Here is an 18,820-nt window from a genome sequence, read left to right as displayed (position 1 = left end):
TAAGAGATTCCTGAAGGGATCTCAGGTCTTCCCTGTGGGAGAACTCTTTTAACTCTTGTGAGAACCTATTGGTGAAATGATTCCAGATAGAACCTTACTTTGACTAAATTAGTTTTTCCCCCCTAGGGTACCTCTAGAGAGACAGCCAATTACAGGACACAGCGGGAGCAGGAGGAATGGGTCACTGGATTTAAGGAGTTTTCACTTTCCATCATCACAGGCAGGAGACCCATTGCTTCACATCACTCACATCAAGCTCCTCTAGACCTGAAGCCATTCCGGTCAGTCATGCACCTTAGCTCGCTGTCAGGAACCATGCTGACACTCACAGGCTTCCATCAGACCAAGAAGTTCCCAGGCTACACAGTCATGGCTGAGAAGGAGCCAGAAAGAACGAGGGAGGGGAAATTGTATTAGCCTCAACCCTCAGTCACACAACATCCTCACATCGAGAGCTCTACTAGTTAAGGAAGCTGTTAAAGGACCTGAGTAAGCAGAGACCCCCGAGGTCTGACTGTTCTACAGAAGGATTTAGGAAGAACTAAGACAACGTACCCACATACTGTAGGCTAGTACAATGCAGCCAAACTCTGTAAGAAAGGTATGTCTTGTTGACTGTGACAATAGGTGCCTGTACACTGTTAGAGAGTGATTGTGAGGAAATGACAAGAGGTAGCCATGGTAAACTGTTACACTCACTGTATGTGAATACGGCACGTTCACCACCCAGCAGGAGGAGAGGGGTGCTTGATGCCTCTCGGTCCCCAGATGGTCCCCTTTCTCGGGCATGCAGCCAGGAGCGTGGCATCCCAATGCCAGGCCTAGATAGGACACACTGGGAGTCATTTCCTCAGCCAACACCTGTGGACCCTTTGAACACAAATGAAACCACAAAAAACTAAACAAATGCATGTACTGACAAGCAGGGGTTTTATGGTTTCCGGAGAGTGAGTCACACTCAATCTGGCCCCAGCAGAGAGTGTCAAATCGACAGACTGACGGCAGACCTGTCGGTGATTCTAAGATTGAGAGGGGGATTCGCTGGCGTCATCACCACGCTGGCTACCCACACACTACATGCTGAGGCTTCTATAAGTGGACACTGGGAGTGGTCACGCTGGTAGTAGCAGTCTATTGTGACGCGCCACCTCACAAGTGCAAACTACTGTGGCCCTTTCAATGGAGAATGTTCTACTGAAGTCTTGGAAACCCTCAAAATGGGTTATTTGAAAAGTAAATAATCCTAAACCCTATTAGCCTTTGAACAGGTAATAATAATACAGGGTTGTTAACCACATTGTAATAAATCACTTGATATAATGAAAGGTTCGCCATTAAGACACATCATTGTAAAATGAACCATTTTGAATGAATGAGAGCAGTCAACCATTAGAAAGAACTGTTACATCCATAATAAAGAAATAACTTTCCCCGTTCCAGTCTGTAATGTCGGCCTTGGCTCACAGACCATGTAATTTAACTGTTCCCTTTTCCATTTTGATAACTGTCATTCCAACAGATTTTCATTATGCTTTTGGAAAGGCTTGTGACAGAGCCCCTATCAGCCCCAAGGTCTTAGGCTCGCATTTTAGAATGATTCTAGAACGCTTCTGTGCTCCATAATGGAGCCAATATAAACGTGCATACGGTCACATGGTTATGAAGGAAGAGTGTTTTGCTTCAGCAGATGAGCGGTCCATGAAGTCTGGTTATTTCAGAGGCAGCAGTGAAGCAGTGAGGCGCGTGAGTGTTTTGAGTTGATGAGTGTGTGTGTGTGTGTGTGTACGGAGGGCCAGGGGACACTGACACATGGCAGGTTGGATCGATAAACAGCAGCTAGCTTTCAACAGCCAGCACAGGGTGAATCCCTGGGACCAGCAGACACCTGAAGGGTCAGAGACACCCCTGTGTGTGTGAAAGAGAGAGTGAGAGAGAGACAGAGAGAGTGAAGGGTAGAGGAGGGTGATGGAGATAATGACAGGGTGTATGTATTGTGTCAACATCACTAAGACAGAATCATTGTATGAAATCAATATTTATTAAAAACATACAAGCTCATGAAAGTATTCATATGAACTGATATTACATCACAGACATTATGAAAATGGCCAGGTCATCTCATAAAAAAAATGTCAAATGACATTGAAAACAATTTCCTTAATGATCCCAGTATGGGCTAAGGGGATAATATTAAGAACACAGTGACCAGGAAATGGTTTATTAACTGAAGAGAGCCCATTGTTTGTTTTTCCACACATATGTAGACAAACGCGTCTGATGTATAAAATAGGATCAGCCGTTTGTGGAAGTCCACCGCCCATCTGACTCACACACACACTCGCACACAGGAAATGGTCATCGTAGGGCCACAGCCGTGCCTCTCAGGCTGCCATGGCAACATGTTACGTTGACAGTGGGCTGGGTGAGTGGGGGTGTGAGCCGAGTCATTCTGGGCCACAGAGTCACACATAGACCAACCCACACAAACACCTACCCTTTGTACCTCCCTCCCTTTCTCCCTATCCATCCATCCCACACTGTTTGTTTAAGACATTCAGTGCTGCTAGACAGTTAAAAGTCCTGTGAACACAAGAACAGGCTACACGAAAACTGCACAAGAATACAATCATCAAACTCAATACACAGTTACCTCTATAATGGTTTGCTTCCTTTTTCAGATTGACACTGTGGTGTACAGACAGGCCTAGTTGATACACACTATCTTATATAGAGGAGCAAGACACAATCTGTGATCTTGCCTGGAACCTCAACACGTTCTGATGGTCTGTAATAGTAGGCTGACATGGTCTCATGCCGGTCATTGCGCTCCACGTAGAGATGACTGGAGCCGTACATTGGGGGGATGTTTGTCACAGCGAGCTCTAAGTCCTTCTCACCATGTAGTGTTTGTTTCTGCTCTCACCAAGGCAGAGTGTATGAATTCAAAAATACATTCAATAAGCTACAATACAAAACAAATCAATGCCCTGCCTGGATAGCAACAGTGAAGAGAAACATTGCTTATACTGCCTCTTGCACATCATCATTGGTCAGGCTTGCATAGTTGACTACTTGTATGGGTCAGGCTCAAAGTGGAATTTTCTCCTATTGGTCAGGCCTGCAGTAACTTCCTCAGGTCATCGTCCATGCCCCGCCCAGCCAGCTGTTCCAAGCTGTAGTAGCGGTGGATGATGTCGTCGGCGGTCACAACCACCACCCTGACCCCATGGGTGTCGTTGCCCAGCTGGCAGCCAATAGCAGAGCTCACCACCATGTCCAGTCCCCCGCACAACCCCCCCGCGTTACGATGGTAGTGGCCCGAGAACACCGCCTTCACACCTGGGAAGTGAAAGAGCATGGGGAGGAGATGAGGAGAACCAAAGAGGAGGAGAGAAGGGAAGAGATGATGAATGAAAAACAGAGGCAGGAGGTGAACAAGAAAGGAGTTGGATGTTGTAGAAGGACAAGAGGAGGAGAGGGGAAAAGGAGAACAGTAATTGAAATCAGTTCTGCTCCATTTGAATCAAATGCACTTGAGAAAAATACGTGTGAATGTCTTTTTTGTATAATGGGAATGTATATAATTGTGTTATTCCAATTACAGGGCTATGTTAGAGCGTGTCGTGTTATCTATACTTCATATGTATGAAGACATTATACTGGATTCAAAAGCTGTGTCTCTGAACTCAAGTCCTCTTTCCCCATTACAACCCGACATGTGTTGTCCAATCCAAGCAGCCGAACACCAGGAAGTGGAGCAGCATGTTCTCACTAACTAGAAGTGGCATGTTCAGCAGGGGGTTTGTCTGGTTTAGTTCCCTGGGCTGCGCTGTGTCGGTGTTACGACAGAAACCGCTGCTGATCTACTACACTTCGGTCCACTTTCTGTCTCAATGCATATGCAACACACATTGTAACATATGCAAATTGCCCTTGATAAGGGTTCTGCGTGGCATATGATGGCAATACATTCAAATTAGCTCCATTTAGCAGTATAATGAGATCATTGCCTTATCTGTCAAGTCGTCTGCACAATGTCTTCATAAAGCCTGATGGGAGGCAGGCGAGACTGAGAGAGGGGGGGGGGGTAATAATATATGGAGAGAGTGTGGAAGCAAACAAGATAAAGCAACAGAAAGTGAGTTTGCGAGTCTCCCTTTTAAAAACATTTTGTGACCTAAAACTTTTACACAGGCATTTTCAATTTATTTTTCTGCCCCGTCGTCGTCATTATTGAGATGGGGTGTTTTTGTGTGTGTGTGAGTGTGAGTGATGCCCTGCAGCACTGCTGTCACGTCGCTCCTGTCGCGAATAGAACATGTAGCGAACTGATGGAACACACTCACCCAGCCTTACTACCCCTCTGAATTAAAGGAGCAAATGAGTTCTCTCCTTTCGTAAGGGGAGTGTGTGTGTGTGTGTGGATTTGCGCATGTGACAGGGGGAGAGAGAAGCAGAGCATGCATGATGCACACACTGTCAGCCATTCTTCAGTGGTTTGCCAGGTTTTAATAGAGGAAGAGAAGATGCTGAGCTCCTAACAGCGACGCTGCAGTGAGAGATGTTCGCCCGCTGCCGCACCTTGGAGGGATGCATCAGCCAACCTTGGCAACAAAGAGCTTAAACCTCAACCAAACCTGGCAACACATAACCTGTTCCGTAGCCAAACCTGGCAACAAAGACTATGTTAACACCTTAATTACACTGTAAGACACCAGTCCGCATAATCAAGAACCTCCACATCAGCCATCGCTAGAACATAGATCTTCTGGAAATTATGTGAATAGCCAAAACAACGCAGTTGCAGAGGCAACCCATACCGGACCACTGCATAATTAATCTATTTAAACGTAGATGACGATTAATCTATTTAAATATCCTTCGCTGATGATCTAAACCGTGCGCTTCTCCCAGGCTAAATTTGTTAGCAGGCAGGACTGGAGGGGATGGTTCTAGCGTTACTTGGTTACGACAGTGCAGCACTGCAGGAGCTTGCTGGTGGCCCTGGGCAATGTCGTTTACAAGAGCTCCACACCTCCCTGCACACACTAACCCAACCACTGGGGGGGGGGGGGGGACTGGTGGTGCAGGGGTGGATTTGATAGTTGTGTCGTGTGTGTTTGTGTGTATGACAGCGCTTGTTGGTAGATGAGTGTGTATGTGTGTAAACATAGAGCAATATTGAAAGAGAGAGTGTGTGTGTTTTGGGGTTTGTTGTCATGGTGATATCTGTATGTATGTATTTATGTGTGCACCTATAAACTGTTAATCCTGTACAGCCCTCCACACTGGGAGGATTCACACAACTCAGCAGCATTACAATTAGCTTACCAACACAAAAAACAAACCCAGGACTACAACATCATCAACAACAACAACAACAAAAACGAGAACAGAGGGAAATGTTTTCTCTAATCATGGAGATGACTCATCTATACTGTAACTGCAGAAGAGATGTTCTCAATTTGGCTTTAATTACGTACACTACCAACACACACCCCAACCTTTCCACCACCCCACCACCACAAAGTGCTACCGCAGCAACACTCTCCTATCTAGAGGAGGGGGGGGGGGGGGGGGGGGGACAGAAAGAGAGAGTGCGGTAAAGAGAGACAACTAAGCTGCATTTATTCAGAAAAACGGATCAGAAAGAGTGAACCAGCAGCAAAAGTCATTTAAATTTTGGAGACATCTTGTGTTGACTCTTCAGACCCTCAGTGTTGAAGCCACAGATATTTCCAGACAGCATCATTAATCAGGCACTAAAGGGGCTCCTGATGGCAGCACAGTCAGACCCTAGCCTGTCTGGGTCATCCACAAATCTCCCTCTATTCTTCCCCACCCCCCCTCCCATTCCGCCTGTTCATCCTTCTATATCCTCCCCTCCAGTCTTCTCTCCTCCTTCCTCTATTCTTTCCCCATCCCTGATTCCGTTGGCCGTTCTGTTTTCTACCCAGAGGTTCTATCTGTTTTCACACAGCAGATAGGTACAGGAGCAAGGCACAATCTTAGACCCCTTGCCCCGTCATGCATTCATAAACTCTAGATCTTAATTAGTTGGTGGGGCTCTGACAGCTCGTCTTTACACTTCTCTCTCCTCACTGCCAGTGTGTGTTCAGCAGAGCGGGTGTTTGTGCCCTGCTCCACCAAAACATGCACTTTCTTGCCACCGCTAATAATTCCACATCCATTCTGTGTCTCTGTGTGACTCCAATTTAGCTGTCAGACGCAGAGCTCTCAGTCTGGCTCCTGCTCCGGGTGATAGAGAGCAGACCATCTGAAGGGTTTTGACAGAGCGGAGAAGAATTCCCCCGAAAACCCCTGCAGTAAGCAGGCAGGCAGATGGAGACGTATTGAACGCCAGCAGAGGTAGATGACAGAGTCAAAGCTGAGGCATGGTAACAGGGAGAGGCTTAGCTGGTCTGGCTGAATTGCTGCGCGCACAGCCGGCTGTTGGGATGTGTCGGGCTATTCTGCAGGTGGGCTGAGTTGGCTGAATAATGGACATGGATATCTCCGGATTAACCTTCATGTAGCTCTCCTCACAAGCTTGGTGTTTGCGAAGGTTAAGAACACAAGACTTGTTGGACGAGGCGAGGACGTTTCTCTCCTGCTTTGCCCATCTTCCTCTCATGGTCCGTCCTTCCCTTCTACATTCACTCCCCCAACACTCTCAGTAATCAGTGATGTGTAAACGACTGGATAGGTCACAGCAGTTGTCTCCCTGTCGCTGTCACTCATCCTGCCTCCTCATATTAGAGATTAGGCCTACCTCAAGGGCATGTCCCTCTTCTCTCTCCCTCTCTCCTTTTCCCTCTCCGTCCATCCCTCACCGTCTAAACATAGCCATCCCTGAAAAACGTCTGTAAAAGAGCGAGTCTGTTCGTAGGTGTGTGTATGTGTGTGACAATGTGCTCACGCGTGTGCGCGTGCACGCATGTTTGCGTGTGCACGAAGGGTGGGTGTCATTAAAGTACTGGGCTGGAAATAATTCATCAGGCGAGCAAGCCAGTGGGTAATTTGCATGACAGAGAAAGCGAGGGAATGATGTACCAGAGCAAGGCCTTTCATCACCCTACCTGCTACAAATCACTCTCATCCATCACTCAAACCCCACAATCCCCTTCTCTTGTCCTCCACACACACACGCGCACACACACGCGCGCGCACACGCACACACAGAATGACTGATTACTGTGACTGTACTGTGTGTGTTCCTCGCCTCCCCAAAGAACAGCGACAGAAATCTTACATCACAGTTATGCGGTGTTACGTGTTAAATATATCATATTGAGAGAGAACAAGACAGAGCAACATTCATCAATCTATTGATGCTCGTTCAATTAGAAATGACTTCCTCCACGACATGACGAACACTGCCTTAGCTCCATTGTGGCCCACAAACAAACAAGCACCATGCCACCATCACAAGCCCTCCATCAAGCCTGTTCCAAAGTGGAGGGTCGAGAGAGCGCTTTGTTATCACGTGCTTGCGTCCCCGCACAGCCACTGAGAGCTTCGCTAGTTCCACGTCTGCTAGGTCCTGAGGCGGGTCCTGTTACATCTACACCCAACCCATTGTGACATCCTATTAAGGATATCACAATCCTCCATCTCTGCTCACTCCTGCACTCGTGCCCCCATCACCCTGGCTCTCTGCTGCGAAACAATGAGGTAGATCAGCTTGAAGTGCCTCTTATCCAATACTCTCCTAGGAGAGGGAGGAGGGGGGCAGCGGGGGGGAAAGGGTATTAGGTGTAGTGTGAGGTACTCTGTATCCACGAGCTGTTGTGGAAACTCCCAACATGTGTTTTTATCTCTGTAAGGATTGGGCCTGGATGCTGGGGCTGTAAGGTAGGATGCTGGATGCTGGGGCTTTAAGGTAGGATGCTGGATGCTGGGGCTGTAAGGTAGGATTGCTGGATGCTGGGGCTGTAAGGTAGGATGCTGGATGCTGGGGCTGTAAGGTAGGATGCTGGATGCTGGGGCTGTAAGGTAGGATGCTGGATGCTGGGGCTGTAAGGTAGGATGCTGGATGCTGGGGCTGTAAGGTAGGATGCTGGATGCTGGGGCTGTTAGGTAGGATGCTGGATGCTGGGGCTGTAAGGTAGGATGCTGGATGCTGGGGCTGTAAGGTAGGATGCTGGATGCAGGGGCTGTTAGGTAGGATGCTGGATGCTGGGGCTGGGGCTGTATGGTAGGATGCTGGATGCTGGGGCTGTAAGGTAGGATGCTGGATGCTGGGGCTGTATGGTAGGATGCTGGATGCTGGGGCTGTATGGTAGGATGCTGGATGCTGGGGCTGTAAGGTAGGATGCTGGATGCTGGGGCTGTATGGTAGGATGCTGGGGCTGTAAGGTAGGATGCTGGATGCTGGGGCTGTATGGTAGGATGCTGGATGCTGGGGCTGTAAGGTAGGATGCGGATGGTGGGGCTGTAAGGTAGGATGCTGGATGCTGGGGCTGTAAGGTAGGATGCTGGATGCTGGGGCTGTGTGTGTGTGTAGTACCCTGAGTAGGTAGAGAGAATCTTTCCAACCGTGTAGCTACCAACAGGAGGAGTGCTGAGGAGGGGGTCTGGATGCTACTGTTGGGAACACACACACACTTGAAAAAGACTTAGGTTTCAACTAGAGCCAATACAATTCCTTCAATGTCCAATACTGATCAGTTACATAGTGTAAATGTGATGAGAACATGTTCTTACAGGGTGTAGGCTCCTAATTATTGTTTCAGCCTTCCATGCACAGCTGTAGAGCCTTGATAACATACACACTGAGAATATTTCACTTAGCTACCGCACACACCCCTGCACACACACACACACATACGCACACACCAGAAAGAGGAATGAAAAATACCTTGGTGAAGGAAATTCAATTGAATTTAATTGTGTGTCTGCAGGGCTTGTATATTTTCCATTCTTAGAAGGTTGCATGTTGGATGCTGGAGGAGAAGTGCTTCTGAAGTGGGCGCTACAATCCTCAGTGCCACTAATTCCCTGATGGGCCTCTTCACCTCATCCAGAAACACTGTCACAACTCAGGTACAAAGGGCCTATAATGGATCATTATTCATATGTAGGTCACACATCCTCTACCACAGTTCTGTTTTGTGGAGGATATAAACATTTCATTAAAACTGTTATTATGTTTCAAAACATTTCTTGGTTAGTGGTGTTCGATGCAATAAACATAAATTGAACATATTTTACACGTGACATCCAATTCAATGTATACAATGGAAGTAGTGTCTATATGTGCTTCATGTTGGAAGGATTAGGAATTGATTAGGGTAGAAAACTGACTTGCAGTACAGGACCTCTAAAGGGTCAAAAAGGCATGGAAAATCAAAAGCCATGCATGAGGAGAGAATGGACGGGGGCAAGGGCACAAGTGCACACACATCCTGTGTTTTGAAATTGCTCTTTATAGATATTCATTTATTTGTTATTGTCTCTGGGATGCCAAAATTGTGCATCGTCTCAGTCGATGGGTCTGGGTATTTATACCCAGCGCCTGTGTGCCCCGCAGTGAAAACACATCTATTGTACAACACACACACTTCAACAATCTCCAATCACAAGAGGACAAGATGGCAACTCTGAATTATTCTTTGCTTTGGAGTGTTCCCAGAATACACTGTAACAGCAACTTGCGTGCTAATACAGAGATGTAGACAACCATATCGAGCAGATTAGAGAGCCTGATCTCTGACCCTGGTTACCCGCACTGAAGATGGCCGTGCCTCCAGCTCTTTAGCAGATGGACTGAGATTCAACTCAACACACACTACAGGACCGTGTAAGGCCATTTGGTCATAAGACCAAGGCAGGCTTTTCAAACAGAGTTCGATAGATAGATTGTGTAGCAAGTCAGTAGAGACACGCAGGCTAGCCGTACCAACAATGTCCCCCTCCTCACTCCTTTAAACTCCCATCCTGAAGGGAACTTTTAAACAGAACTTACTTTTCCTCCACCCGTCAGTCTAACCCACCCCCCTCCACCCCCCACCCCTCAGTCCTCCATCCTTCTCTGAGCTGAGGGGGATGGAATCTCCCAGGCCTGCTCATTATAGATGACAGGTCGAGTTATTCATGGGGAGGAAGAAGGGATGGGAAGGAGAGATGCAGCCTGTACAAAGCTACGGCTGTCCGAGCTACTGATAAATAAAACACCATCAGCACCGTATCAAATCCCCATTTCAAAATGTTTCCATCCTGACACACACTGACACACATACACACGTACAGCGATACCCCTATGAGCAGGAAGTCATCAATAATGAACCAAAATGTACATGTCATGTTTGTAAAGTGAATTCCTGATTAAGACCAGACTACGTGTAAACGAGTGAGTCGATGGGATGGGAGAGATGTTGTCCTTCACGTGACATACCTGTCGCCGTGTCCCAGACCTGAAGCTTTACGCTATCTGCTTCCGCTACACGCGTGGTGACAGCGAGGCACGTTCACATGTTGTCAACCTTGAGGCGTGTTTGGGCAGCGCGGTGTGACAGCCACACGGCTGGGCACGCCCCTCCCATCCCTCCTGCCTCTGTTGGAGGCCAGCCATGGGGGACGAGTGTGGGGAAGAAACCAAAGACAGTCTCCCCTTCCAGGACTTACCCTCGGACGAGGGATCTATAAGCCTGATAACAATAGCCGCTGATTGGTGTGTGGCTGCCTAAAGCAAGCAAGGGCAATGATTATGTTCATTAGTGGTGTGTGATGCAGCCTCCCGTGGCTACATAAGGTAGGGTATATGCTGTAGGCTCTGTGGTAGGTTAAGTCCTCCCCTTTATTCTGTTCCACAGCTCTGAGAACTAGGGAACAGCCAAGCAACGTGTGTATTAATCTTTATCCTTACTATAATGATGCCACTAAGTCTTACATTTCCAGCAAATTCAAACCTAGTGATGCCTAAAATTACAGATGCACCTTAAAGTAACAAGAGTTCTTTAATCTGGGCCCTGATTAACCATTCCTTGTCCTTGGCTATGCCTGATTGGTTAAACCTTGTTCCTCCGTACACCTGATTGGTTAAACCGTGTTTCTCTGTTCACCTGATTCTCCCTTAACAACCTCCCTTAACTGGTATGATGTCGCAAATCACTGGCTGTGCATGGAGACATCATACCTGCTTGTTTGAAGCGCTCCAGCAGGCTGTGTCTGACGGCGGTCTGAAGGTTAAAGTAGTCGTCCTCCTCGTCGGGGGTCTTCAGGTACAGGGGAATGTGCTGGAACACCAGCAGGCGCCGGGCAGGAGAGGAGGAGGAGGCCGTCTGGAGCTGCTCCTCCAGCCAGCGGTCCTGGGCCTCCCGCTGGCCGGGACACGCCGAGGCATCGTAGAACAGCTGGGAGTTCAACACGAGACACTGTACTCCTCCTACCTGGGGGAGGGGAGGGCACTTCATTCACACAACGACGCCGACTTTTCCCAATCGCGTTGACCCAAATTGGACAGCCTCCCCTCCCTCCCTTTCCCTCTGCCTCACCCAGAAGCTGAAGTAGTCATCCCCCCAGGCCTGGCAGTACTGCTCCAGGGTGTCTGGGGTGGGGATGTTCCCCAGGTCGTGGTTCCCACTGACGAACACTAAGGGGATGGCGGGGTCTGTGGCCCCCAGAGCGCCCTTCAGGTCCCTCTCCTGGCCAGCCCTGAATGGGGTACCTGGAGGTGGGGGTAGAGGCGCGGTGATGAGGAAGGAAGGCAGAGATGGAGAGAGGAAGGAGGGGTAAAGTGGTGGTGGTCCTCTGTGGCCGACACACACGAGGTAATCCGGCAGAAACATCTCACTCGCTGTTCACAGCAAGTTGAGTTTAAATTCAGGACGAAGACAAGAGGAGAAATATAATTTGGTGTAAAGTTAATCAGAGTCCCTCTGTGGATAAAGTAAAGAGAGAATGGGTGAAGGAAATCTATTTATAATTTAGAGTGTGTATCAAACAAACCCATCAACGCAGAGCAAAGTGATTCTTCCTTCTCTCTGGTAATTATTTTCACTGGCCTACTTTTACTTAGAATTTCCTTAGAAGTTTGGACAGGATGGTTGCTGAAGATGAGAGCATGCGTTTGAAGGAGAGAAAACAACATTTGTCTAAAACAGGAACCAGATGAAGGACTCTTCATTGCGAACCTCTTCGGTGACACGCTGACGAGTCTTTAAAAGCAAACACACACAGACACACACAAACCCACACACCAACTGTGCTTCTTCAGTTGAGTAAATCCTTTACACTGTCTCAATATATGCTGTGTCTTTCTATCGTTTTGTACGACCTTTTTGGGGATCTGTGTGTGTGGATGGGTGGGGTGAGTTTTACGAGACACGTGTCTCGTAAAGTCAAAAGCTTTCCAGCAGCCATCTGGAGTGATGGATATAATTACAATGCTTCATAATTGTATGCAAACAAAGACAACAGCCATTGAGATGGAGACAATAAGCTCAGAAAGACACAAAAAGAGATCATGAGCGGCAGATGAGCTGCGGTACCCGAGTCTCACCGTTTACTGGGCACAGACGGTGACCGTGTCAAGGGACGCCTGTTTAGTTTGAAACCAGATATTCCTGCTGAATATGAAAACGTATATTCGTCCATCCATCCAACTCTCCTAAACAGGTCTACACACACACGCGTGTGCGCACACACACATCACTCAAAAAATGATTTCCCGTGGGTCTCTTCTTCTCTCCGCTGTCCTCTCCTCTCCTGTTCCCTACTCCTCTCCTCTCCTCACCCCTCTTCTCCTTCTCTCCCCTACCCAGCAGTGGTCCTTTGAGGATTCCACTTTATCTGCCTTCAACTGCAATTAGGGGCTTCCTCCTAGCTAGAGAGGGGACTGGGAGTCAGAGGATAACCTCCCCCTCACCTTCCCTCCTCCCCTTCCCTTGATTCTCTCCTTCTCTTTCCTTCCTCATCCCATCGTCCCCCATCGTCCCCCGTCCCTCCATCCCTGATGACATCCCTTTGTAGTCCTTATTAGAGCTCCGGTAAGTCCAGCATGTTACTCTAATCTAATCATCTCTCTCTTTCCCCCTCTCTCACACGCACACCTTCTCTCCTGTGAGTCTCTTATCCTCTCCAGCTCAGTGAGAGGGAAGTCCTTGGGATGAAGGCCCTAGGGGCCTCGCTCCGAGCGGAGCAGGAAGCTTGAAGCAAGATCACAGCAACCGCTTCAATAATAGTGGGAAATGGGCAGCCTTTTAGCAGCTCCTGATAGCCCTCGTTAGGGAAGAGGACCTGTGGATTCTGATAGGAGGGGGTCCGGTCAGGGAAAGATGGAAGCCTGGTGGGAGCTGATTGGCTGCAGCAACAGGGAACCTGGTTGGAGGGCATAACCACATGAGGATAAGGGAGTTGATTGGTTGATCAAAGTGGCATCAGTGGGGTCCTTCAAGGCCCTCTGGTGCTATTGATCCGAGGGTGATATTGTGTGTTGGCAGGGGGTTGTAGGGGGCGGAGGGGAGGCTAATGGATAGAGACAATTCTTCAGTCCCATTTTCATCCAGTACTAGGCCTTCTCAGGCCTACCGCACAGGTGGGTACATGTTCATACTGTGTACAATCTGTCATGTCCTTCTCAGAGTAGACAGAGCCGAAGCCTGAGCTGCAGTCTGGGGTTTATGGTCCACCCATCTTGGTGTTCCATCTGCCCTGATGGGGTTCGGCGGCTGAACCACACTGACAGCCTTTGTGGAAATGCAGACAGTGTGAGTTACATTTTGTTTGACCATGTCTGGACTACAATAGAGGGTTGGCAGAAGGAAAAAGAAACATAAGGGATGAGTCGTGGTGGTGTGTTTACTGAAGAGAACAAAGAGAGAAAGAGAGAGACCTAGAATGACATATCTAGTCAGAGATGGGTGCCAATTTCCTGTCCCCGACAGGCAGCCCTGTTGACGAGGCGGTTGACAGTCAACTTCCCTGGCTGGCGTCGGCATGCAAAGTCTCATTCGGGAAATAAAATCGTTTAAGGGAAAAAATCAAAACATGGTTGGGGTGCGCTGGCATTAAACCCCCCACCCAGCCCCCGGAAACGCAGGCTAGTGACGGACGTGGTGTGTAATGTGGTTGGCATGCACAACCTGCCGCGGTGCTCCTGACGGTAACAAGGCATGACGGCAGGGCCAATGGAAGGGCCCGGAACCCCTACGGCCAGAGGATGGCTGTGCGGCGAGAGGGAGGCTGAGGCATAAACACTACTGATCAAGAGAGAATGAGAGGAGAGAGAGAGGAGGAAGGGATGAGGGGTGAGAGGCCGGCTTAAAGGTCACAGTCACGGAGAAGATGAGATACTTAGGAACTCCTACTAAGCTCTCTGGGGGGATGTTGTGGAGGCCTGCAATGCATTGTGGTTGTTCCTGAACAGCTGAGAGAGGTCGTTCCAGGCAAAAATGAGAGAGCGAAAGGGCAGAGGTCTTTCCAATCTTCCTGGAACCATATGCCTGTCGTGGGCTGAACAAATGTGTTCAGTCATTAAGCAGCATACTGTAGTCTTAATGTGCACTCCGTGAACAGTTTTGGCAATGATTTCCTGTTGCCATCTTATCAAACAATCCCCCAGTCAGGGACCTGGAGGGGACTTGTCCCCGGCCTTACAGTAACAAAGAAAGAACTACAAGCCAGCTGAATTCCCCCTACCCTCTCCTCCTTCCTCCGTCTCTCTTCCTCTCCTCCTCATCCCCCATCTCGTGGTGCCAGGAGGAGTACTTTCCCTGGTTAGCGGCTCCTGGCTCTCCTCTACCTCATCCTCACAGCAGAAGGTCTGGCGCGCCCCACTCTACCAGCCCCACTATCACATTAGACAGCTGGACTTCTGGCCCTCCAACACACGCATCTATAGGCGGCTCATTCAACTAGCCTCAGCCTCAGCACCAGCATCTGTGCTGAGGGATCGTCTGGCAGACAGGTTCAGAGGACTCCAATCCCACTGCTTCATGTCCTCCATTTGGAAACATGTGGGATGCTTAGCTACCACAACAAACGCGCCATTCCTCCTTTAGCTGCAACAGCGCAAACCTCATGTCTCCTTCATAGGAATCAGGCTGAAACCGTTCCAATGAAAACGCTGCTCGGAGTGCATAAATTAACTCTGAACAATTTCACAGGGGAGGACAGAATATATGAATCATTATGTTACATACATATCCTATTCCCTTTAAAGAGGCGAGGCACTCTAAGCCGGCCTGACTTCTCACACTGACAGTGCTACAGAGGTCAGCAGAGGAACACAGGGCTGGATCTACAGTTGGTAATCATTGCTAGGACATGACACCATGTGGCAGTATTGGGGTAGGGAGTCAAACGACCTGTCGCATATAATTCATAGCTGCTGTAGTAGCTTGTCTGTGCATACTAGGTTTACATGATCCAACATTAAAGGTGTGGGTCTACTTGTGTGTGGGGACATCTGTAAAATGTGTGTGTGTGTGTGTGTGTGTGTGCGTGTCTTACTCCTACCTGGCATGGCATGTACCAGGTCTCCACACAGCACCATGAACTGGGGTCTGGGGCTCATTTTGTTGATAGCCTCCACAGCCTGCCTGGTGAGCTGGACCTCCTCGTCCCACTCGTCCCCGCCTCCGTCACAGTCCCCCTCCCTCCAGGCCTTCATAAGCCCCAGCTGGGGATCCGCAGCCTGGATGAAGAAGAACGGACCCCTCCACTCCCTCTCCTTCTCTGAAACCACAGAGTACAGGATAAAAGTGTTGTTTAGCCTGGTTTGGTGGGGAGTACAAAACAAAATGGAATTTACAGACGATAATAAAACGAAAACATAAAAGGTATGTCGTAATAATAGCGAAAAAGATCATTCAGAAAGATTCAAGAGACCTTAAAGTCAAGTCCAAATAGAATGCTTGGCCTTTGTAGTGGAAAGGAGGCTACTAAGAAGACTAGAACAATCTGTCCTCCTCCCTCCACGACCCCCCCCATCCCCCATGATCGGGGAAAGACAATCATGGAAGACATGTTCTCTCTCGCTGTCAACAAGCAGAAACTAAATAATTCACACGGCAATAGATGCGTGCATGACAAACGGTTTTACATAATCCTGACATTGCATAACCTTCCTGGCCTTCTCTCTTTCACCTTCAAATAGTAGTTGAATAAAAAACTTGGGATTTCTTACTTATGGAACGATAGAGGGACAGAGGAATGAATAACCAGATCGATGCCTCAGGAAGGAAAAGACGAGTATGGCTAAACTGAAAGGGGGTTCCATAGTTCAGGTCAGAGCAGCTAGCAGCAACAGCAGGCAGTCAGACCTCAGTGAAAGGTCTGGCTTTTGTTAGAAGCTCCAGTCAGTGTTTTCCTGCCTTGTGTATTTTGTTTGGTTGTGTGTGGGCACATAATCACACAAGAAGACACACACACACGTCCACAGCAGGGCCTCCTTGTTCAAGTTTTACATGCTCTCCATGTATCTCTTTCCCAAACGAGTTTATGGTAATTCCCTCCTCCAGAAAAACGTAGGCAGACAACAGACAAAGGGGCTGAGCATCCGAGCAGAAGCGCAACTCCAATCTCTTTGTACCATCATTTAAGAAATTAGAGGCAGCATTTTTCAACTTGTGTAGGTTTGATTCCTTAAGTGGGATTTTTTTGTGTCTTCACATCAAACCTGGCTTGATTTCACTAGATTACAGACTGCATTTCAATTGTGTGAAAGGATATTGTTGTCTGTATTCAAACTAAGTGACACCAAGCTGGCTACAAAATGCCTTTAAAAGTGCTCTAACTAACACTTAGATCCTGCAAGTTAACTAATAACAGTTGATGAAAATCATCCGGTAGTAAGCTTTATCCTAATTCTATGCAATTTAAAGTTTACTCCACTTCTGTGGTGATGTGCCTATTCAAACTCCACACTATTTATGTCCCCTACTGAGAAATATCATTACCAGCTTTCTTTGTTATTGCCTGAAGCATGATCTGCAAAGATTAATACAAGCCTTGACATTCTGTCTGGAGAAACCCTAGGCTTTTGTTACACTAAACAAACATCACAGCAGTGTGTCTCCCGGGACCATGTGTGTGTGTGTGTGTGTGTGTGTGTGTGTGTGTGTGTTTGTGAGTGAACTAACAACTTTTGGAACAAACATGACTGTAAAAGGAACAGTCAAAGCTCCCGTGACAGCGGATGAGAGCAGGCAGCTTAGTGTCGGTTGCGCTTCTACAAAGATGCCAGCCTCACTTCTAAAAGAAATCTGAGACATTACTCAGGTGGCATATGGAGCCTTCAGACAATGGTTATCATAATACATCTTGAAAATAACAAAGGAGGGGTGTAAACAATGAACTACCTTTTTAGTGTGATTTCTCTCTTGAAGAGAAGTGTTAATGTCACGTTTGCGTTATGGTGCTGGTAAACTAACAGGATTCGAGGGAGGAGATGAATCAATGAGAAAGAGGTGTTGCATCACAGATGATCTATTCACATTCAGGTGTCACTGATTAAACCACAAAGTCCACACTATACAAGTTAGATCTGCCATATGCTGCAATAGCTAGGAACAACTTGCTCTGTACCGTTGTTTATAAGGTTCACAGAGTCAAAGATACCTGGCCGTGACCATTCAAACCTATTCCATGATTTACCTAGTTAATCCCCTGATTAACGCGTTAACCAGCTTGCTAGCTGCTGGCACGCTTATAGGAAACAACGCTATCTTCCACAATTGTCATTTCAACAATACTCATTTGAAACACATATTTAAGCAAGTGACAAATCTTTCACCTTGTAAATGACAACATGGTACATATGAACCATTTCGCTTGCTAGTAGCACAATGGATTGTCAAAAAGTTGCGCTATTATTCCTTTAGCTAACCTACGTGGCTAGCTGTACTGTAGCATAACTTTAGCTATCCCGACCAATAACTATTGAACCACCGCAAACTGTAAACGAGACTAAACTTGCTTACTTCAATAAAAAGAAAGTTCAAATTACGATATTGCTCCAACTAGCTACGAAGTATCATGTTAGGCATTGCTAGTAGCTAGCTGCCTAGCTAGCTGCCTGGTCGTAAGCTACGCGTCCGCCACAGTCTACTTCTACCTTCAGTCAATCCGATGAAGGTCCGATGTTTTGCCCTCAAAAACATGTCCACGTTCTCAGTCATTGTCAAATCCGACCTAATTATTTGTTAAATATCAATTTATCCGATTGCTATATGATGACAGTGAGAAGCCGTTAGTCTCAAGGCTTCAGCCCTCAGTCTTGGAGACTAGTTCGACGACATCGGTAATGATTTAACTTTGCCTGCATAACTTTTCCTCAACAGTAGCAACCCCGTGTGGCTGTGAGGACGAGTTGTATCCGGACTTTGTCCACTTGTTGACTATAAGAACAAGAACGCATTATGAGAATACACAACACTGTTAAACTTAATTTAGACCGTTCTTCCGTAGGATCAGAAACTATTTCTAATTCATTGGACGCCCCTCTTCAGGCAGTCATCGCCCAATCAGTACCACGGACAGGGACTTGATGCCGTTTAAATTTTAGCACCATGGACAGGGACATTCCACCACTTGCCAAATTATGTGACCCATTCACGAGTTAACAAATGCGCGTTAATGCGTACAGAACGGCACAAAGAAAGCACTTTAAGTATGTCGTTAACTGTTAAAACCCCAGCTGTAACTTGTGCTGGAAAATTAGAAGCTGTGGAGTAGTCTTTTCCGGCCAATAATTTATTAGGCTATAGGCAAGTTGGTGTGTGTGTGTGCGCGCGCGTGTGTGTGTGTGTGTGTGAGTGAGTGTGTTTAGATGTTAGCCTACTTTTCCTGCACCAAGGATGTTAGACACAACTCACGA

General features: G+C 47.6%; 1 protein-coding gene across 2 annotated transcripts; it reads right to left on the bottom strand.

Moving 5' to 3' along the window:
* Window positions 1-2,019: 2,019 nt before the first annotated feature.
* cpped1 (calcineurin-like phosphoesterase domain containing 1) lies at window positions 2,020-18,484 on the bottom strand. 2 transcript variants are annotated; one of them, XM_084670865.1, is made up of 5 exons: window positions 18,059-18,484; window positions 15,460-15,678; window positions 11,496-11,668; window positions 11,138-11,390; window positions 2,020-3,339 (listed from the first exon to the last, which is right to left on the bottom strand). In XM_084670865.1, exons 1-5 carry the CDS (start codon window positions 18,120-18,122, stop codon window positions 3,113-3,115), a joined length of 936 nt encoding a protein of 311 aa, XP_084526991.1. In that variant the 5' UTR covers window positions 18,123-18,484; the 3' UTR covers window positions 2,020-3,112. The 2 variants fall into 2 exon arrangements, with proteins under 2 accessions (XP_084526991.1, XP_084526992.1); XM_084670866.1 differs by lacking the exon at window positions 18,059-18,484 and adding an exon at window positions 17,304-17,343.
* Window positions 18,485-18,820: the final 336 nt, after the last annotated feature.

The sequence above is a fragment of the Hypomesus nipponensis genome, chromosome 13 (assembly GCF_054491055.1).
Source record: "Hypomesus nipponensis isolate SF chromosome 13, ASM5449105v1, whole genome shotgun sequence".
Classification (NCBI taxonomy): domain Eukaryota; kingdom Metazoa; phylum Chordata; class Actinopteri; order Osmeriformes; family Osmeridae; genus Hypomesus; species Hypomesus nipponensis.
Note: the sequence above shows the minus strand (reverse complement) of the source record. Positions and strands in the feature narration are given on the sequence as shown.

What these genes read in the sequence shown, in the direction of transcription:
- cpped1 (XM_084670865.1), bottom strand. Translation starts at nt 18,122, where the DNA reads ATGACTGAGAACGTGGACATGTTTTTGAGGGCAAAACATCGGACCTTC. An exon ending in ATGACTACTTCAGCTTCTGG is followed by an intron (nt 11,391 to 11,495) that starts GTGAGGCAGAGG and finishes CCCCTCCCCCAG; the next exon opens with GTAGGAGGAGTACAGTGTCT. An exon ending in GGAGCGCTTCAAACAAGCAG is followed by an intron (nt 3,340 to 11,137) that starts GTATGATGTCTC and finishes TTCACTTCCCAG; the next exon opens with GTGTGAAGGCGGTGTTCTCG.